This window comes from Ambystoma mexicanum, chromosome 9, assembly GCF_040938575.1.
Source record: "Ambystoma mexicanum isolate Mex_15411 chromosome 9, UKY_AmexF1_1, whole genome shotgun sequence".
NCBI lineage: Eukaryota > Metazoa > Chordata > Amphibia > Caudata > Ambystomatidae > Ambystoma > Ambystoma mexicanum.
The window spans coordinates 1044031878-1044054524 of NC_090931.1; the positions used below are offsets into that span (position 1 = coordinate 1044031878).

At 45.1% G+C, this 22647-nt stretch overlaps 1 protein-coding gene across 4 annotated transcripts in view; it reads left to right on the forward strand.

The window, feature by feature from the left end:
• Positions 1–22647, forward strand: part of KCNH7 (potassium voltage-gated channel subfamily H member 7) — a 2172707-nt gene that overhangs the window by 1964901 nt on the left and 185159 nt on the right. For all 4 annotated transcript variants that reach the window (XM_069616318.1, XM_069616315.1, XM_069616317.1 and 1 more), the window contains one exon: positions 3522–3785. In XM_069616318.1, the coding sequence (XP_069472419.1) occupies positions 3522–3785 (264 nt within the window). The remainder of the gene's footprint in view (positions 1–3521; positions 3786–22647) is intronic.

Here is a 22647-nt window from a genome sequence, read left to right on the forward strand (position 1 = left end):
CCACTATTTGCCTTGCATGCATGTTGCATGGCATGTCGATGTGGCTGTGCACACGTGCAATGATGCAGCTTAGGACCTGCCTGAGGCAGCGTGATTGTGTGGGCTGTGAGCTACCGCCTTCATCTTCTCCTTTCATGTAGCAGTAGGTATGCAAGCAGTACAGGCACCGGCATGGTGCAGGGCTTTCGCTACGTTTGCACAGCAGGTTCTGTTTCCTGCAATTGCATGGCGCAGTCTCACATTGCGCCTGGTCACGGATGACAGTGGGTTTTTTTGAGCATTTTGGTTGATGCAGGTCCAGTGGTTATTCTTTGCACTTAATGATGCGTTTTTGTGCATTTACTGAGTGCCTCCCTCCCCACGCCCATTGTTTTCATGAGGGGGTTTGCATATTCCGCCCCCGCAGGGCATGCAGACATGGCGCACGGTGCTGGATTCCAGCGCAGAGGCAGGTCTTTGAATCATTGGGTTTATTTTTGCACAGCGCATAGTGGCTTTTCTTGGCGCAATTTACTTTTGCGCTGCACAATGTATTCTGTAAATCAGGCCCATTGACTTTAATTAATTTGAAACGGCCAATGTATGTGTTTCAGAAAGAGTGGCTCATAACAGTCTTTTTGCTCCAAAGTTACCCCATGTTTAGGAAACCACAAAAAAGACAAAATTGCGTAATATATAAAATACGATATTTTGGTTGCAATGTACCTGTAGTTTCGAAAAAGAAAGAATGTGTCTTCACTCTGATAATGATGAAACTATGAGGCAATGTGCAGGGAATGGTTGATCAAAACGAATCTGTGAGATAATTACTTTTCGGCATAATCCAAACGATTCATGACTAACACAAAAGCTACACAAACTAATAGTAATGACGTGATTTACATAGAGATGGTCACATTTCTGTGATGGCACGAATGTAATTAATCAGACTTGCTTTGAAGATGGTCACAAAGCCCACATCTAAATAAAATATTATAATTACAATATTTCTGAAATAAAGGCAGTGACATTTATACACATCAAGCCACTCACGAGTTTCAGCTGCAAGATTACCCATTCTATACGTTTACGTGAACTGAACTGTGATAGATAATGATGACGGACACGTTCTGTAAAGGGAATCTTCAGCAAAGGATGTTCAAGGCAGGCAGCAAATACATGATTGCTACATTGAAATGAATCACGGTCTATGCAGTCAAGTGTCCATAGTATAGGCGTAGCAGCTATAGGGGTTGAATGGATGAATTGATGGTGTGCAAAAGTCCATTTGGACTTGGTGGGCCTTGGGGAGCAGGGACACCCACCTCCTGGACGATGTGCTACTTGGAGAAGATAAATTAGGGATTTGCCAGACCCTCTACTCTGGTCCCAGTCCCTCTGGGTTCTTGTCATCAAAATTAAAGGCTGTTAAAAGCATCCTGGATATGCATTTGCCATTCAGAGACCACTGTCCCCAACGTCCTGTACAGACTCCCACTTCAGGAACCTCTAATGCCCACCATGTTCCCCATAGAGAGAGCTCTTCCCTTTAACAATATCAGCACATCTTCCTTTACCGTCACGTGGTGGAAAAATAAATCTACTTGCCTTACTCATGAACCGCTGCAAGCAGCCGCAGAGTAATCCGTGAGACATGGCCCTGCACGACTGAGCCGCAAGACCACTGCTCTACTTAGGCTGACTTCTAAATTGTGTACAAGCCATTTAAGCCCTTGGTCACCTCTGCACTAATGTTTATTATGGAGTGAAACAATCAGTGCACACTCAAGAGGATTTGACAATTTAATTTGTATTTACGAGGTTTTTAGCAAATGCTTGGGCGCAGGGGAGGAATACCGACCCTGACCCGAGACTGTAATACAAAATACAACAGAAGGTGTCCAATCTATGGACACACCGCCCCCTGCACACCTTAATGCTGAAAAATCAGCCAATACTGTCCTGCTCCCACAATGCTGTTTATGCATGTTAATAATGTCCAAGCATAACTGTTGTTTTAGTGATGTTCCTGCTATAGTGCTTTTGTGCAGTGGAAGAAGGGGCAATCATCCCCGAAACGCGTAGAGCATTGTTTGGCCTCCCGTTGAACATTAAAGAATGAAGATGTTTCAACTACTTGAATGGAATTGTGTGTTTAACATGTTGCTGGAAAAGTAACATGGACATTATTCATCTGCATTAACAGTATTGGCTGACTTTTCAGCATTATGGCGTGCAGGGGACAGCAGTGTCCTTAAATTGGACACCGTCTGTTGTCTAATACTAAGTATGCCCAGATGCCAACAAGAGCCCAAAAATCAGTCAAGGCAAATAGTGCTTAGGAGAAGGGGGAAAGAACATGGAGAGAAACAAACAGAGGAGGAATAACCAATCCAGCTCAAAGAATAGGTCTGCAGTAAGCTTCACAGACCAGCTACCAGACCGAGGCACAACACGGGGAGTGAATTAGCCTGAGCTTGAGACAAGGAATGAGAAGAGAAACTGACCAAGAGATTTGCTACTGGGAAGGCAAAGACTAGACTGTTTCCCCACTTATGCCATTGTCTGCAGGAGGGTTTGGCAACAAAGGGTGCAACGGGAAAAAATAAAACTGCTTAACTGGGCCGGCCGAAGTGCATTTGAAGATGGTGAGATTTCTTTTACTGTGCTTAATGATCTTTCATTGTAAATATAAGAGAAACGGTGAGCCAAGGAGTGTGTTGTGTATCACACAACATGCCAAAAACACTAAGCGAGGGGGAAAATACTCACTCGTAGGGGTGTGTTGAGCTGCATTGATGTTGGTCCAGGAGGAAGACCTGTGGCTCGAGGGTGGACATATCTAGGCTTGACCATAACCCTAAAGCAAAGGGGAAGTAGTAGTTTCCGGTTGGAGGGTTATGAAGGGAGTAGATCCCTAGGACTGAGGTTTTAATGAGGTGAGCAGGGGGCTATATCCCTAGAATTAAGATTAGCGAGCAATAATCAGAATGCTATCTCCCAAGTAAGCAAGCAGAGCATTATATTCCATGGGCTGCGATTGTCGAGAAGCAAGCAGGACACGGTAGCCATTACAAAGAAGGAAGCAGGTGCTATATCGCCAGAACGGATGGTTGCCAAGAAGAGAGAAGGGCGCTATATTCATAGACCTGAGACTGATAAGGTTCTTAATTTAGGCAACCCTAGGGAAGATTAGAATGTCCATATTCATATTAGATGTATTCCTTGATAACATATTCGGTGTTGTCCCCACCCATCATGGAAAAGTAAGTAAAGGTTTTGATCCTTATGTCACTGAAGATAGATGGATGGATGGCTGGGCGGATGGCTGGGGAGGATGGGTGTATTTCTGACAGGATGAAACAATGCATGCTGGGATGTCGCCATCGAACTGTGGATATTTGTGGGTGTGGGTCTCAGGGTTGGGGTCAAGGGTGTCGAAGAACTGGAGCAAACCTGTTCAGCATCTGTGTTGCTCCTACTATACAATGATTTGCAGTATCGGAATAGTAACAATCTGCATTGCTCTTATCACATTGCAGAGTGTGAAAAGGAAAACAGCCTAAATGAATCTAAGAGTTCTTTAAATAACCCTGGGCATTATCCCTGCACAAAAAATGCTGTGGACGAGAAGAAGAGTGCGCCCTCATCTTTCACATCCTCCAATGATGAGGAGCAAAAACCATTGTTTGCGGATATCATTGATTACACATCTGTTGTAAGAAAAACTGCAGGTTTGGAATTTGAAGAGGCAGTCTGCCCCTCCAACACAATCAAATTTACCAAGAGAAGCCATTCATACAGAGGTAAACCAGTCACCATTTTGATTTGCATACTTATTTATAGCACAATTATCTGTTTAATAAAGTTGCATTTTCTTCTCTATATTACTTTGTAAGTGGCCTACTTGGCTTAAAAACAATGGTGTATCCGGAAAAAGAGATGGATACAATTATTATATAGGCACAGGTATTCTTATAGTATATGAAAAACGTCACCAAAGTATTACAACATTCATGTACATTAGAAAAACGTTCGCAAGATTGTATAGCATGCTGCTTGTTACTTTTACTGTAGCGGAGTGCAAGGTTGGAGGAGTTTGCGGCTTGCCGAGCTGGTGAGTTGAGCTGAATTCCGTGAACGAGATTCAACAGACTTGACTTATTTATCAAGATTTTGCAACTAACGTAAGTCACGCCCGAAACCGCATTCGAATTTATATGGCGGGCTCGAGGTTTACTGGCTAAACAAATCACTTGAATACCTAAGGAGGTTTGTGGCTGCAGAAAAAGCGCGGCTCAATTCCCGGTTCTCTGTCGGTTGTGCTTGGCTATTAGTGGGAGGAAGAAAGCGCTAATCCACAGTAGGAGGCAGCTGCAGAACTTGGCTGAAGCCAGTGACAACATTTTGCATATCTTTTTCATATCCGTGACGTTGTATTCTTTATTCTGTTTGTTTTATGTTTTAAACTCTCACTCCCCAGTTTGGAAACCCTTTTGAAACCATTTGCAATTTTCTTTTTTTAATCTCTTTGCCTTACCTTTCCTCCTCCCAGCCCCACATGAAAACAAGCCCACCCATTTGTCAAAACTCATGGGACCCCATGGGACAGGACAGCTGAGTGTGGGGGGCAAAACGACTCTGGCCAATGGGTAGGTTTCAGTAACAGAATAGCTTTTCTACTGATCCCCACAACAAAGCTATAGTAAAATAATGTCCTTCTCATTAACCATAAAGAAAGTTTCACAACCGTTCAGTCAAAGGGGTGCCTCCACCCCGGCTTGAGTCTCTGGTTTGTAGCCCTGGTTTTTGTCTTTGGGCTATGGGACTCTTTGATTCCCAAACTCTTATCGATTGAGTATGATGATGGGCCTCGCATAGCCGTATGCCCCAGGCTTTGACATGTCAGCAGCAGATCAAGACAGTGGGTGAGTCTTCCCAATACTCGGCAACTCACCAACTCTCCCGTGCACTTGGGGTGGGGCCTGTTGGTCAACAATCTCCCTTCTCTAGATTCTTGGTCCATGAGGCATCTCCTTACAAACTCCCATCTCTAGAGCAAGTTCCATGGCCCCCCATGAGATTGCGCTGTCTCGTACCTCCTCCCACATCCTTTCGATTCTGCCCTGCGCCAACCCTAACCTCTGGGACCTCACTTCTCTCTCCCCTTCTCTCTAGTTCTCCCAGCTCCTCGTGTACAATAGTGGCATATCCACTTCTAGCTCTTATTTCTCTTTCATAGATCCTAAAGGTTTCAACCTCTTGCCTCCTCTTTGATGGTTGGTCTCCTGATGGTGCTTCTCCTCCAACCTCCTCACAACTCTCTCCCTTCCTCTTATGGTCTGCCTCTTACACTTCTTAATAACTATGTTCCTCCTGATGGTAACTCACTCTTCCTCCAACCACCTCCCAAGCCTCTCTTCTAATGGTTTGTCTCCTGCACTCACAATAAATCTCCTCCCTCTGATGACACCCCTCTCTTTTGCAAACCTCCTCCAAACCCTCTCGTCAGCTGCCAGCTCTCTCCTGCTGCTCTTCTTTCAGAACACCACAGTAGCACCAGCCTGACAAATTTCTCCCTCCAATTCCTCCTAGTGGTTTCCACACTGCTAAACTGAATACGCTGCTTTTCATAGTAAGTAGGACCTCTTCTCCCCTTGGGTAGTGCTTAATGATAATGAGGATACCTGTGCCCTGAGGGGGCTAGTGTTATGTGATTGGACCATGGGTTGGTGGTAATGTAACTTGGAAATGGGCCAGACTCATTTCGAATGAAGGACTGCTGCCATCTTGGATCACAGAAGGCCAATGGACACGTGTTGAGTCCCCTTCACTCCCCCTTGAAGCCCTGCTGACATTTCCTACAGCAGTCTGGATCCCTGTGCTCTCCCAGCAGGTGTATCCAGGACTAGAAATCCGTCTAGTAAGCATTCGAAGGTATCAGTTACATGTAAGCTTCCTTAGCTGTAAGGAATTTGCAGGTTTGTAATCTCTAGAAAGCTGAGAGAATGGAGTGTTTCTTTCTTTGCTCACATGTTCAGTGTCAATCACTTCCTCATTGGTCGAGCACAACTTGTAATTTTGTGGCTTCCGCAGGGTGTGCAAGTGTGAGTAACACTATAATATGGTTCCTCCAGCATCTTTGCCTATGAGAACAACTGTATTTCCTAGCTTGGTGGGGAATGTAAAATGTTGCAATGCTGTTCCCTTAAAGGGAAAAGCTTTGCTTCCCTTGCTAGAAGTTTGGGTCTTGGTATGGAACTTGAATGGCTCTCTGAGTGTGATCAATTTATGGGGAGATATCTTTGTAAAGGTTTGAAGCATCCCCTACTCCCTGTGGGGGTTTCTGGTAGGGGTAGAGTTTATAGGGTTTGAGGGTCACTTTGTCTACCCCCTTTGTGGCTCTGCTTATTATTATAAGCAGTGGGGATATGACTGTCTCTATGACTACCCCCTTCGTTTTCCTGCATATTAGCATAATTTTGGGGGGTAAGAATGCCACCGACACTACCCCCTTGGCCCTGCATTTGGGCAGGGACCAAGTGATGGTTGTCCACGTATACCTCTTCTGAACCGAGCATACACTAGCTCAGGGTTATAGCCTGACTCCGTAGACCAGCCAATGCCTGTTCCCAAGGCTAGTTACAGCAATTTGCCACGCACCTTTTAACCCTTTCACTTTACCTTTTTCCATCCACTGAAAAAGATAAAAAGAGAAATATCAAGCCCCGTGAACATTTGTGTATAACATCTGCTTTGTGATTTGTTTGTAAACCCATTACCCTTTTCCTTCCGTCTTATACTGAAAAAAAAAACCTTTGTTAGAAACCTTTATGAAAACTGTAGTGTGACATCCACTCTCAAATATATTTTTAACCATTCCCTTTAACATTTGCCCTTTTTCGTAAAAAAGAGAAAAACAGAATGTATGAAAACATTTGTAAAAACCTTTGTGAAAACCTTTACCTTGGTGCCCGCACACATTACTATGATGAATGAATAGGAGCTTATAGATTTCCTTAGGGTATTGTCATCTTTTGATAAAGATGAGGAGAGGGGTGTTCGATTAGATGTGGTCACAGATGCACAGACTTTTGTGATGAGGCTGTTGCCTTGGCCAAAGACATAGATTGGAAGCCTTGGACATAAAGCTGGAGAGCTGTCAAGTGATGGACAGGAACATTGAGAGGAAGTGATGGAAAGGGTGGAGGGACAGAACAATAGCATGTAGTCTTTGGGAAAGGTCCCTCAACTCATGAGGAAGTGGCAACAGAGTCTAGGTTTCTCATGGAGGAGATGGTAGCTGTGGGGCAGACAGAGATGGCTGCTGTTATTAAGTATAGTTTGCAGCGGCAGACTGATGGTGATCGAAAGCAAGACAATGAGGCAGATACGGAACATAAAAAAGAGAAGATGGAGGAGATGAAGATGGAATATGGGAAGGCAGGGACAGGCAACCAGCAGTGAAAAACTAGGAGGCAGACATGGAGAAGTAGATGGGGAACATCAAGAGGCAACAAAAGGTGGATCACACAATGGTGCATGTGGAGCAGCAGGTGAAACACAAGAATGAGGTGGAACAATCGGATGACAGCAAGTGGAACATGGGTTAGAACAGAAGGGGGTAGATGTGCGAAAGGAGGAAGATAGGCAGTAGGAGGTGAAACCCAAGGCACATGCGGGGGAGGGTGAGGACAATGAAGATGCAGCAGATGGGTAGGAGGAGTAGGGGACAATGAGGCGAGGTGGCAGACACTGAAGAGAGAGGAGAAGAAGAAGGCTGGCTTAGCTGATACTAGTAGCCCGCATCCAGTGGAAGGGAGCAAGGTGGGTCAGGATGGGACAAGCAAGTTACAGCTCTGCAAAAGGACTGTGCACAGGGGCATGAAGACTGACAATTAACCATCGAGCTTTGCAGCAAGTTATAACCACATTCATAAGTGTGTCCACACCCCTGTGGTAGAAAGGCTGGATGTGCCTCCATATAGGTGGATCTGATGTGATTGTCTGTTTGGGATTAGGTGGTAGTCCAGCCAGGGTAGCAAAAGGGCAGCATAGTCCAAATCCTTTGGATTTCCATCAGCCAAACAATCTGTAAAAAATGTGATAAGGAGCATAACTGAACCTCATACCCACCCTCGCAGAAGCAGTCAATTTCTTAGGGATCATATTGAACTCCTCAATCTACTTCAGTCACCAAGTTAACGCCATCACCACTAGTGTAAATGCACAACTTCACACCATAAATACAATCCGTCTTCTGCTTGACATAAGCCACCAGACAGAACTAATACAGCTCTAAACACTAAGCAAAATAGAGTATGGGTGTGCCCTGTACCTGGGCCCAAAGAATCAGCTAATAAAAAAACTGCAACTGATACAGAATACTGTGGCCAGACTAATCTGTGGATTTATACATTTTGACCATGCATCTCCAGCATGTAAACACTAAAATGACTGCCCGTAGAGAAGCACATCAAACTTAAAACCCTTTGCATCACATAAAAAATATATTAGGGAATAGTGTTTCTATGGGCCTCATTACAACTCAGGCGGTAAGGGGTTTACGGCGCCGTAAACAGCGCCGACCCTTACCGCCTGAGTACGAGGTCCCTTAGCGCCATGGCGGATTTAACACCTGCTTTTAGCAGGTGTTAAAATCCATGGCGCTAAGGGACCATGGAGTTAATTACGCCACCGTAATTTACGGTGGCGTAATTAACGCCTTCCCCACTCCCATTATGCCCTATGGGGCAAAAATGGGAATGGGGAAGGGTAAATGGGGATTGGGGACTTACCGCCCCGCCAAACTCGGAATGGGGCGGTAAGTCCGCCAACCACCATGGCGTAAACGTAGTTTACGCCATGGTGGTAAAGTCACGGCCCAGGCGGTAACTTACCGCCTGGGTCGTAATGAGGCCCTATATCTATTAAACTAACACAAACACTAAATATTAACCTGAACCTGAGGATACTCGACTTATAAAACATGGAACAAGTAACTTTCTAGAAAAACAAATACTCCAATAGAGACACACTCCCTCCCTTCCCCCATAGAACAGGGACAAAAATGGTGGAATAATATACCACCAGAAAAAAAGACACAAACAAAACCAAGAAAAAAGTTCAAAAGAGCCCTGAACTAGGAAAACTCATAGAAACCTAAAATGGGCTCCACCTCCTTATCTACCTTCATCACAGCTGAAGCACTTGCAGGCAGCCAGGAAAGTGTCCCTGTCAACCTTAACAGAATTTGTTTTACCTCTGTATACCATAGCCCTTGTGTAAAACAGGTAATGTAAATATTTCTCCAACTTTGATGTTCATTGTAACCAGCTTAGTGAATCACTACACATGTGGAACGTATACAAATCACAATAAATAAAGGGTTAGAAAGACTGACGGTACCTCTTTGAGGATATGGGCAGCATGCAGCTGTCATGTATTAGGGAGACCATGTGAATTATTTGTGGCTGCAGGTTTTGCATAGCAGGGAGACCCTGTGAAATCTACGCAGTTGCAGCTATGACAAGGAAACACAGACAAATAGCACCAGGTAGGTCATAGAAAATCAAAGCACGAAGACTCTGAGAAATAATAGTTGGGAGACAATGAGAGGTGGTACTGAATATGCTGTTTATGAGCTGTAACTATTGTCATGGGAAATGAAGATACAAGAGATGTGATATGTTCACTATTATTAGATTGAATGTGATGCTCTCTATTATATAATGCAAGGTCAGAATGATACCTAACACTTAGAAAGCAAGTAATTAATGTGAATCTGACCAAATAGTTACAAATGAAACTCACATTTCATACTTCATTAATGAAGCAACATGTGCTTAGGCTTTAATGAAAGAAAACAGGAGTTTACATGTGCTTCTGCATAAGTATTTCAGTGTTCTTTAAGGAAAATGACAATGCAATATACATAGTTAGAATTTGTATTATGGGTTGCTCCATGTCTGTTGATAGGAGAAACTATTGTTTGATTTCTATTAGACGTAAAAATGGTTTAAAATGTACAGTATAGAATATACCTACTATGTTGCATTCTAAGCTATGAACTTAAAATGACCCAGAATATACATGTGCAGCAGGAAGAACCATTAGGTTAAGCTCTTTTGTAAAACCAAAATGCCCCGGCCCCATTAACGCAACTAAGATGCAGGATAAAGTGACAATGGGAAATGTATTATTATTTATGAATTCAGAACCATTTGTCCAACTGCAAAACTGACAAAAAAGATATATACAAATACACTATTTATGCATATTTTGCAACAATATCTTCCAGGAAGTGACAGAAACATAAATTATATTTCCAGGTTCAGATTCTTTGGAATCTAAATATATAACATTCAATAAGTTTAAATGTCCATGAAGAAAAAATATTTGAAAAATGAATATTCCAGTTCAGTTTTGATTACTTATTTCTGAATGAAGGACTGTTTCATAGTTGCTACATCCCCTTATAACACAGAGAATTCAGTGGGGCAATAGAGGCAATAGGGAAGGCCATGGGTGGATATGAGAAAGGATCCTATCACAGGCCCTGTCCAATCCACATTGTCATGTCAGTGATGTGGTGTGGGTAGAGTTTGCTGGCTATTTGGCAATAGGGAAGGCTATGGGTGGATATGAGAAAGGATCCTATCACAGGCCCTGTCCAATCCACATTGTCATGTCAGTGATGTGGTGTGGGTAGAGTTTGCTGGCTATTTAAGCTCAAACACATAAAAGGAAGAAAAACAGAGAAACAAAAGGCCTTTTCCAACAAGAGGGAGGCAGGTTTCATACACATTGTATGTAACTGTTGGGACATCTCCTTTAAAGGGCATTTTCCACATTGCACTGAATGCAGTGGTCTTTCTCAAGACATGAACAGACTACCTGAGAGGGATTTTGGGAGCAGATACACAGACTGAAAGTAAGAGTTTACCTTGCAGAGCTGCCTGGGTATCTTCAGTGTCCCTACATGCTTTGGGTCTTTGAAACATGACCCCACTTCATTTAGAGAAATTTTCCAACAATTAATGCAATCCCAGATAGCATGTTGAACTATTGTTGGAGCCATTTTTTAAAGCTATATTGCTAAAAGCAGCAATATAGTGCAATGTGTTTGTGTTTTGCTATGTATAATTAAAATTGCGACCCTATGTAGCATCATCATAATAGGGGCTTTCTCCTGCAGTGTGGGCTTTCTTGTGTCCTTAGACATCTCTGATTGAATAGGGAATGACAAATCCGTGTATTGTTGTTTTCAATAATCAATAAAGTAATTTAATCTTATTCCTTAATAAACACATGGATCAGGAGTTTTGTGCAAGTGAACCTGATTCCTTGAAAATAGCGAGTGTGTTGGGCCCCAGTCCCCTAACATTCCAAAAGAAATATACATCCTCACGCCTTTACAATTACTTTCAATCAATCCAACATCACATAAGGTATGAAATAGTATGTTTGCCCAAGCTAGGAACCATTTGTTTTTCACAGATAGTGTTCAACATTCTAGATTTAAATTAGCCCAAGAATTGGTGAATTATATCAGAGCAAAATACTTCTCTGGTGCAATACTTGTTTTTTATTTTATTTTTTTATTTTTTATTTTCATTAATCAACACACAACAACAATTTTACATATACATAATTTAACATTAACGTGAAAATCCTACCCTACAAACTTCCCAACTCCCCTAGCACCCTGCCTATGCATTCTATAGCATTATTCATTTAGTCCATGGTCTCGCAATTTTTGTTTGGCTTGCCTCATCCCGTATAGCGACATCCCCCATGTCTGGGTTAAACAAGGTCACCGTCAAGGCAATCCACTGCTGTACGTCTGTGCTCATATCCAATTTCTGTTCCCGTAGTGCATTCTCCCACACCCCAATTCCAGCTGCAGCCAATTTCTTCAAGTCTTCCCACCATCTGACAATGCTGGGTCCCTTAGCATCTTTCTACCTCATGGCTATACGAAATTTGGCCAATATATACATTCAATCTTTAAGTTTGTTCAATGGTTTGTTTTTCAAACTCCTTCTGTATCTATCCAGCAGGCATGCCTCAGGGGCTTGTATATCGAAACGTATACCACCTTGGGCAGCTGTATGTGCCACCTCCTCCCAGAACCCCTGTATCACTGGGCATCCCCAGAACATGTGTGTCAACCCTGCCTCCACTTCCCTGCATTTAGGGCATTCCTGTGCACTTGCGCCCTTGAATTTTGAAATTGCTGCAGGCGTGAGATATGCTCTGTGTGTCATATAGAGTTGTATCAATTACAATCTGGCCTTTCTGGAGACTTTTTTATGGCATAGAGCTATGGCGCCCCATTCTTTGTCATCAAATCTTTGCCCAATTCAGCATCCCATCTCCCCTTATACTTTAATTCGTCCCTCGAGTTTCTCCCTATTAATACTTTATAGATTCTTGAGATTTCATGTCCACCCTCAGTAACACTGAGCAGGTTCTCTAGGTCCTCACTTCCTACCTCCTCTTCATTGATATGAGGCCACCTCCCGTAAACTACTCCCAGCACCGCACTGTGCAATAAAAATTGCCCTATGTGTATGCCTGAAGTCTCCTTTAATTCGCCAAACGTCAGTAACACTTTCTCGTTGCGTAGATCCCCCATTGTGGCAATACCGCAGGGTTCCCACTTAGCCGTACAATTGCACTGCCCCTGGCATGTCCACCATAGTTGCTGCTATGGGGATCTGTGGCAAGATCGGGTCTTCTAATCCCATAATCTTATAGGTTCTCTTCCAAATTTGGATACCCAACCTTGGCAGGTATGGGTGGCCCATCAACTCTCTTCCGGGAGTCCAAAGCAGGTCCCTGAGCTACATGTTTTTGACAGCCGGTTGGAGGAGAGTCGTTTCTACTGTGATCTCATCAGCCATCCATTGTACCACATGTTGCAATTGACATGCTAAGAAGTACAACTCGGATGTTTGGTATTTTCAATCCTTCTTGCTCATAAGGCCTCTGCAGTACCCCCCCCTGCCAAAGGAACCACCTGCACAGTTTTTCAAGGTCTCAGAAGAATTGCCTTGGGATGTTGAATGGGATGTTGCTGAAACAGTGCAGAAGTCTAGGTAGGACCATCATTTTCAGGAGTGCAGCCCTCCCTGTCATGGGCAACGGCAGGCTACCCCAAAACTCCATCGTTTTCTCCAGCCCCTCTCTAGCTTGTGCAGTGTTTAGGGCGTGTTCCATCTTGGGAACATGGTGTATATTCACCCCCAGGTAACTGAAGGAGTCAGTGCACCACTGCAAGGGAAGCGTTGGCAAGTCTTTCTTCTTTACAGCCGCCATTGCGGCCAGAGGGAAGAGGCCTGACTTATTTTTATTTATTTGGATCCCTGTTAATACACTAAACCTGTCAAGCACCTACAGCACATTTGGATGGTCTCCGGGTCTCTCAGATACAATAGCATGTCGTTGGCGTACATAGACACTATGGGCCTCATCATGAGTTGGGCTGTAGCCCTTAAATGCGGTGGTAACGGTATTACCGCCACATTTAAGGGCTGACCCTATCACGAGCTGGGCGCTAAATCGGCTGTTTTAGCTCCATATTTTTTCTGGAGGTGAAAACCCCTGTTTTCGGTGGTATTACAGCTGGCTGTATTAGCCCGCAGTATTAACACCAAAAATTCCCCATTAGATCCAATGGACCCAATCAGGAATGGGGATTTACCGTTAAGGCCCAACCCGTGATCTGGTGGGAATACCACCAGACCAGTCGGTGCTAGGGCTATTACAGTCAGCGGTATTACAGCCAGGAATACAGCCCAACTCGTGATGAGGTCCTATGTGTGGAACGCCATTTATTTCAATTCCTGCATTGCTTTATTCCTGTCTCAAGTATGCAATTACAGGTTCTGCAGCAATAATGTATAGCATTGGAGACAGGGGGCAACCCTTCCTCGTGCCTCTATACAATTGCCACCTATCCGAATACATATTCCCAGGTCGGACCCTAGCCATCGGTACTGTGTATATTAACTTGACTGACTTCATGTAGTTTGGCCCTATTCCCATTTTCGCAATGGTGGCATACAGCCAGTTCCAGCGGACTGAATTGAAAGCCTTAGCTGCATCCAATGATGCTACAGAGCACTGTGCCTCTGTACCACTAGGGCTATCAATGACATGATGCAGTCTGCACAGGTTTTCAGAGATATTCCTGCCTTGCACATATCCCGTCTGATCACGATGGATCATCAGGTGAATCTCTTTCCTGAGTATGTTTGCCAGCAGCGCAGTTAGAATCTTGCTATCCTGTTTTAACATGGACAGTGGTCTGTACGATCCGCAGTCTGTGCTCTCTTTCAAAAGTGGGATTATCAGTGCTTCCCTCATGGTGTCCAGGAGGATCCCCTCTTCATAAGCCTCATTAAACACTTTGGCAAGAAGCGGTGCCAGGGCGCCCTCGTATGCCTTATAGAACTCACCTGTTAGTCTGTCAGAACCCGAAGCTTTACCGGAGGGCAAAGTTCTAATAATAGCCAGGATCTCCTCTGGGGTAATGGCCTCCTCTAGTATTTCGGACTGGTGTGCCTCAAGTCTTGTGTCTAGGATATCCTGTATGTCGCTTTTGGCTGCCGACGGGGAGCCAGCATATATTGCCTGATAGTACTTGGAGAAGACTGCACATTTATGCCCACCTGAGTGTTTACCACAATTCCGTCTGAGGAGAGGACGGAACATATTGGGGTCCTGGGGATTTCCCGTTTGTACAGCCAGGCAAGCATCCTACCAGGTTTGTCGCCCTGCGCATGACTCCTCTGCAGGTGTCGCGCATAGTTGAGCTTTCCCAGCCTGTCCCATTGTACTAGGCATGCCTCTCTCAGCTCGATCTCCTCCTTTATGCGTTCTGGGTCTGCCCTTGCCTCTGTCTCCAGTACTCGCAATTTATTCTCTATACCTATGAGGGTGTTCACTATGGAATTTTGGGCTCCTCCGAAGGCTGCCATCAATTCACCCCTAGTAACTACTTTATATGCCTCCCACACCGTACCAACTTTCTCCACGATTCCCTCATTTGTCATTATAAAATCTAAGGTACTTTTCCTTATTTGTTTGCGAAATGCAACGTCTAGCAGCGCTTTGCTTTGTATTCTCCGTGTGGGTATGGGAGGTCTCGCGGTAGACACAGTCCAAGTAACAATGAGTGGGGAATGGTCCGACAGGACCTTTTTATAAATATCTTGCATCAGAGAACACCGGCCCGTGCTCAACTCCCACAAACATATAACCTATTCTCGTATGAACTCTGTGTGGGGCCGAGTAGTAAGAATATTCCCTGCTTCCTACATGTTGTTCCCTCTACAAGTCCTTCTGCTGGAAATGCTGCAGCAGCAAAGTTAACACTTTGGCGGGGGAGGGCGGTCGTTTGTGTTTGGCATCAGATCACTCCTTAGTGGGGTCTATAGTACAGTTAAAATCCCCCCGCATACCAATAGCCAATCCCTATAAGGGCCTGGTCTTGTATACAGCGATCGGAAAAAAAACGGTGGCATTGTGGTTTGGAGCGTATATGTTCACTATGCAAACCTCGCGTTTCTCTATCATGCCATGTATTAGGGCCATCATACCCTCATCATCAGTTTTGGTAGTAAGGACTTTAAAGGGGATGGTCGGGTCTATCCAAATCAAGACCCCTCTTGCGTAGGATGAATACATGGAGCCCGCTAGTATGCCTCCCCACACCTTCACCAGATTCCATTGTTTCTGTGCATCTAGGTGAGTTTCTTGTAGAAACGCTATCCCCACTCTATTCCTTTTGTTGTACATACTTATTCTACGGCGTTTAACATAACTGTTTAAACCTCTGACATTCCATGTCATGATTTTGACAGTTTTTGCAATGACGTATGGAAACCCAAGTTATCATGCAAGCAATGAATCTGGCAAGGTCATTAGAAATCCTTGTGCATAGTGTAATCCAGGGTGTATCAGGGTTCCCACCTTTCTCCCTCTCGCCTCCCCTTTTAACAAACAACCCCCCACACCTGCCCCATTGCAAACCAAACACACACATAACTTGTCCAGTGGAGCAACCCCTGCTAGGATTTCCCTGTTTCCGTTCCATTTGACTCTGTCTCCTGACTAGTCTGGTGCCCTACAGGCGGGCTATATATAGTGACTGAAAGTACTTCTTGAGGGAGTGGTGGTCTGCTTTAGCTTCCCACTACCAGGAATCAGTGACTTCCCCGTTTTGCTCCTGTTGTTCTCTATCGGATCACGTCACTGTTATGCTGTTAGTAAAACATTTTCATTATGCAGCCTACATATGTCACTCCTTCGCCTTATCACATTTACAGTGTCAGCTTTTAGTTGCAGTCCATTAGGTGGGCTCAGCGTACTTCAGATCCTCTGACTCTGCTCCTCTGGGTCTAGTATCTGTGCAGTGTCCATCCACTCCTGGGCTTCTGCTGCTGACTCGAAGAAAAGGGCTTTGCTGTTGTAAATGACTTTTAGTTTTTCCGGGTATATTAGCATATACTTTAGCCCAGCTTTCTTTAGCCTGGCCTTCGTAGAGATAAATTGTGCCCTCCTTTTTTAGACTTGAAAAGTGTAGTCAGAGTACACAGCTATCTTCGCCAAATTCCTTTGTATTGTTCCTCCGGATCTAGAGAAGGCCAGGATTTTTTCCCTGTCTTTATAATTCAACACCTTGGCTATCATTGGTCTGGGTGGAGCCCCTGGCAGAGGCCTCATGATGAAGGAATGATGAGCTCTTTTGATCGTAAACCCCTGTGTGAGATCCTGCACTCTGATTTCTTGTATCAGCAGGCTATCCACATAGTTGGTGGGGTCCGATCCTTCGATTCCCTCGGGAAGGGCCACAATTCATATTGTCATGATCTCTGCTTCCAAAAGGTCAGGGTTTTCCCAACTCCCTTGGAAGCAGATCCATAACCCAGGTTCCGAGTGCCAACCAGTCCCAATTGGGACCTTTTGGACCCAGTCCTGGCGCCAGTGGCACCAGGCTCATAAATATGCCCAGTCCCAGCGCTGGAAGCGCCGGGCTCATAATGCTTGGGTGGACTTACCTGCAGCAGACCATGCTGCTTACTTGCCTGCCAGTTGAGCCTCTGATCCTCTTCTGTTTGGAACTACTTTTCCTGTTGGGTGGGGCAGGAGCCACTCCCTAGATTCAGAACACTGGAACTCTTCTGGAAAGCAGGAACTCTTTTCTTACCTAGGCGTGGCTGTGGAAGGAGACACCGAAGCACTACAGGAGGCTATTTAAACCACACCCGATGGATGAATCTTGCTTTGCGTTATTCTGCATCCTCTGCAGCAGAACGCTCATCGTGTCTTCTGCATCTGATCCTGGGCCTAAGGAAAAAGGCTTACCATCCTGAATCCAGTCTTCAGCAACACCTATAAAGACAAGAAAGAACAGGTTAGCATTACGGTCTTCAGTGACAGCTCTTCACTTACCTGGTCCATCGGCTGTCACCAACGCCTCGCGCTGCATTCCGGCATCTGAAAGACAAAGGCTTACCTACTCTTCGTGCGCTCCGGAGGTCTTCACACTGCATTCTGGCATCTGAAAGACAAAAGCTTACCAACTCTTCGCACGCTCCGGAGGCCTTCGGCGCTGCATCCCGCATCTGAAAGACAAAACAAGGTGCGTTTAAAGACATTGGGGAACTTTAATACTCACGTGCCATTACTCCTTTCCACATCTAAACCAGTGGGTATTCCGGCACCCTGCAGCCGCTCCGAACTTGTACCTGCAAAATAAAAAGACAGTTAGAGCGCATCGTGAAGCAGGCAACAAGCGCTTACTTACGTGCTTCCAGGCGCTTCTATTCATCACACGGGCTCCATCTTCAACTCACTTCAGCCCGTCATCCGCCATCGCCGGAACCCTGCAAAACAAGAAACATCATTACTAAAGACTTTAAAGACATTAGAATTACTCGAAACTTACCGTTCGTGCAGTAAACGACGGACAGCAGTCCTCTGAAGTCAAGAGGCCTGCTCCCCTTATCCAGTGAAGAAACTGGTTACAGCACCCTGCCCCGAGGCAGATGGAGAGCACGGCGTTCACTTACCTAAGACATCTTACCCTTCGAGTCAGACATACAGTGCACAGAGGTCCAGCCCAAAGAGCCAGCCATGTGTTACACATCACCTTTGAAGATACGGTATACGCCCAGTCAAGACCGGCGCCTCTACGGGAATCAGGTGAGCGTTACAGAACGCAAAGCCTACCACAAAACTTCCATCCAGGCGCTATGGAAACCTCGGATACCGACCAGCTAGCCCAGTTACTTGGGGAACTAAGGGCAGAAGTGCATGCAGCCTGTCAGGAAACGAACGCTCTAAGAAGGGAACTGATTATTTCCAAGGAGCGAACAGATGATCTCGCTAGACAATTGCTACAGTCACAAGCCGGACAGACCCCGTTACCCGCATCTGGGGGAAATCTTCCTTCTACATCCTCTATGAATCCAGTGCAGATCAACCTACCTGGGAATGTACCTCTGGCTCCGCCCGAACGATTTTCTGGTGACCCAAAGAGGTTTGCAGTATTTATCAATCAGTGCCGGTTGCATTTCTTATGCCGGCCAGCAGCCTTTCCAACTGATCAAGCTAAAGTAGCTTTCGTGCTTTCGTACCTTAGTGGCAATGCGGCAGACTGGTCGATCCCTCTAGTAAATCAAGATGATCCGGTCCTCCATGATTTTCAAGCTTTTCAGCTCAGTATGGAAAAACTGTTCGCAGGACATTCACAGGGGCAGGCCTTGGACAATTAGCTTCTTTCGTTGCGACAAGGTAATCAAGACCTTTTGGCTTATGTTGCGTCTTTCAACAGATTGATAGTGGAAACTCAATGGCCTGAGGACAAAAGGATTACGCTGTTTTATAGAGGTCTACGTGGAGAGCTCAAAGATGTGTTAGCCCAAGTAGTGAATCCCCCACAAGATTGTTCGGACTATATAGACTTAGTCGTTCAAATAGATCACAGACTGCAGAACAGGAAGGCCGATCGTTCCAAGTTTGATGCTCGAGTATTTTCCAAACCGCCAACTCCTTCCAAAGGAGTAGACTGCGGGGAACCCATGCAAATAGGGGGTCTGAAAGGTCCTCTAACACAAAAGGAGCGGGAAAGGAGAAAACAGTTGCAATTATGCCTCTATTGCGGAAACTCAGGGCACTTTCTTCGAGACTGTCCGGTGAAACCTGCCAAGAAGGTAGTAGGAGCTGCAGTTACCAAAGTTACAAACTCTGAGCAGGGAAACGACCTCGCCCGACAAGAATAGAGGTCCTCTTGCCAAGCGTGAAAACCAGTTCCGTGACCTCGCATTTCGTGATACCTATGGTCCTCATTAGCCCTGATAATCCGGATCGATTACATGCAATTGAAGCTTACGTCGACAGCGGTGCCATCGGCAATTATGTGGATCATGAAATGGTTTTGAGGATGAATCTAACTCTTTGTCCCAAGGCTGTAAAGGACGTCATTACTACGGTGGATGGTACGGAGATAGCCTCCGGGCCAGTAACGCATACCACTCAAGAGGTGACGCTAGTAAGTCAAGATGGACACCATGAGAAGATCGTGTTCGATGTGATCAAGGCCCCTCAGTTTCAGATTATTCTAGGAATAACTTGGTTAGAGAAACACAATCCTCTGATCGATTGGCGAGCAAGAACGGTCCAGTTTCCAGAATGTGTCTCTACTTGTCACCCTCCACCTGGTGTTGCACTGGCAGCAATTTCTTCAGATACTCCCCAGATACCTCCCGAATTCCTAGAATACCAAGATGTTTTATGGAAGGATCAGGCTAACTCTCTACCTCCTCATAGGTCTTATGACTGCCAAATAGACCTGATACCTGGATCTACTCCTCCTTGTAGTAGAATTTATGCCCTCACCGAGCCTGAGAACCTTCACCTTCGACAATACCTGGATCAATACCTGGCAAATGGGTTTATTCGTCCTTCCAAGTCCCCTGCTTCTTCAGCTTTGTTCTTCGTTCCGAAAAAGGAAGCAGACCTTAGAACTTGTATAGATTATCGCTCCCTGAACCAGATCACCGTTAAGAATAGATATCCGTTACCTTTGATCCCTGAACTCCTGGACCAAGTCAGAAAAGCATGCATATATACAAAGCTGGATCTTAGAGGAGCTTACCACTTGGTACGAGTAAAAGAGGGCGATGAATGGAAGACGGCCTTCCGCACCAAGTATGGGCTATTTGAATATCAGGTCATGCCCTTCGGACTTTGCAATGCCCCGGCCGCCTTTCAATATTTTATGAACGATGTCCTCAGAGAGCTCATAGATGTGTGTGTTGTTGTTTACATTGACGACATCCTCATTTATTCTTCATCGGAATCTGAACATCGGAAACACGTGAAAATGGTCCTCGAAAGATTGCGTCAACACAAACTTTTCGCTAAGTTGGAAAAATGTGTTTTCAACGTGACTGAAGTTGAATTCTTGGGATTCATATTATCACCTGGCGGAGTGCGTATGGATTCAAAAAAGGTCGATGCAGTTCTCAAATGGCCATCACCATCCTCCGTAAAAGGTGTGCAAAGCATGTTAGGCTTCGCTAACTTTTACCGCAGGTTTATCCCCGAATTCTCTCGAATAGTCCAGCCCATCACTGCCTTGTTAAAGAAAAACAAACGTTTTGAATGGTCTACCGAGGCGGAACAAGCTTTCCAGGATTTGAAGACTAAATTTATCTCTGCACCAATCTTAAAACACCCTCGCCCCGAACTCCCCTACATCGTGGAAACTGATGCTTCAAGCCTTGCCATGGGGGCAGTTCTATCACAAAAGGACCCGGTAACCAATCAGTTGCATCCCGTGGCATTTTGGTCCCGCAAATTCTCGCCTCCTGAAATCAATTACACGATTACTGACAAGGAACTTCTGGCTATCAAGTCTGCCTTTAAGGCTTGGCGGCATTATCTGCTGGGGGCCCGACACACCATTACTGTGATTACGGATCACCGAAACCTGCAATATTTGAAAACCGCAAAAGCCCAATCCTCTAGACAACTCCGTTGGGCATTATTCTTTGCCGAGTTTGACTTCATAATTACCTATCGACCTGGTACAAAGAAAGGTAAAGCTGATGCCCTTTCTCGGATGGGAGTGGAAGAACACTTGATCAACCCTAAACCTGTACCAATCATTCCCGAACAAAGAATTCTGGGTGTAATCGCCACAGAATCCATAGAGGAAGTTAAGGATAAAGCCAGGCAACTTGTAACTCCAGCAGACATACAGAATTGGCATCTGCAGGGAAAGGACTTTGCAGTAAAGGACAACTTATTGTATTTCCAAGAACGATTATACCTACCCAGCACAGATTTACAGAAAAAAGTAATCTCTTGTTATCACGATTCTTTAATGGAAGGACATCCCGGTATGGCCAAGACCTCAGAAAAGATCAGGCGCTACTTCTGGTGGCCGTCTTGGAAAAAAGATATCAGACTTTATAATGTCCTGTGGAGTATGCGCCCAAAACAAGAGTCAAAAGGAAAGACCAGCAGGCCTCTTATGCCCTATTGACATCCCACCTCGCCCTTGGCATACGCTTTCTATGGACTTCATCACCGATCTACCTCCATGCTCTGGATACAATACGATTCTAGTAGTCGTGGACTTATTCTCCAAGATGGCGCATTTCATTCCGCTCAAAGGCTTGCCAACAGCAGCAACTCTGGCCCGAGAATTTCTCGAAAACATTGTCCGACTGCACGGTTTTCCTTCGGTTCTAATTTCGGATCGAGGTAGTCAATTTATTTCTCATTTTTGGCGAAGTTGCTGTTGGTCGGCTCAAATTGATGTGAGACTATCGACCAGTCACCACCCTCAGACCGACAGACAAACCGAGAGGACCAATCAAACTCTGGAACAGTATTTACGCTGCATGCTGCAACAAACTGAAAAAACTTGGAAAGACATCCTTTGGATAGCCGAATATGCCTACAATAACTCTGTCCATTCGGGAACTGGGAAAACCCCGTTTTTTCTTTTGTACGGCAGTCACCCTCGAACCTCGGAGTTGGATCCCCTCCAAGATCTTGAAACACCAGCAGTAGACTACCTGCATTCTACAATCACCCAAGCCTTTAAGGAAGTTGTTTCTCACCTTCAAAGGGCTAAAAAACAATACAAGAAAGGAGCAGATCAACATCGGAAGGAAGCCCCTCAATATCAAGTAGGGGATCAAGTCTGGTTATCCACCAAATATCTACCTCTAAAAGGGCCACGCACATTCAACCCAAGATACCTTGGTCCCTATTCCATCACTACCATAGTAAACCCAGTAGCGGTCAAGTTGGACTTGCCCCCGCACATGAAGATACATCCGGTCTTCCACGTCTCTCTATTAAAACCCGTGCAACCTCAAACCCGACTAACTAAATCTCCAAAACCTATCCTAATTGATGGAGAACTCGAGTTTGAAGTCAAAAGCATTCTGGACTCCAAGATCTCCAAATCTAAACTATTTTACCTAATTGACTGGAAAGGCTATGGCCCCCAAGAGAGATCCTGGGAAGCTGCTGAATATGTCCACGCTCCTCGCCTAATCAAAAGATTTCACCGAACATTTCCTGACAAGCCAAAACCCCCGGAGAAGCCCGGTTTGGGAGGGGCCTTGAGGGGGG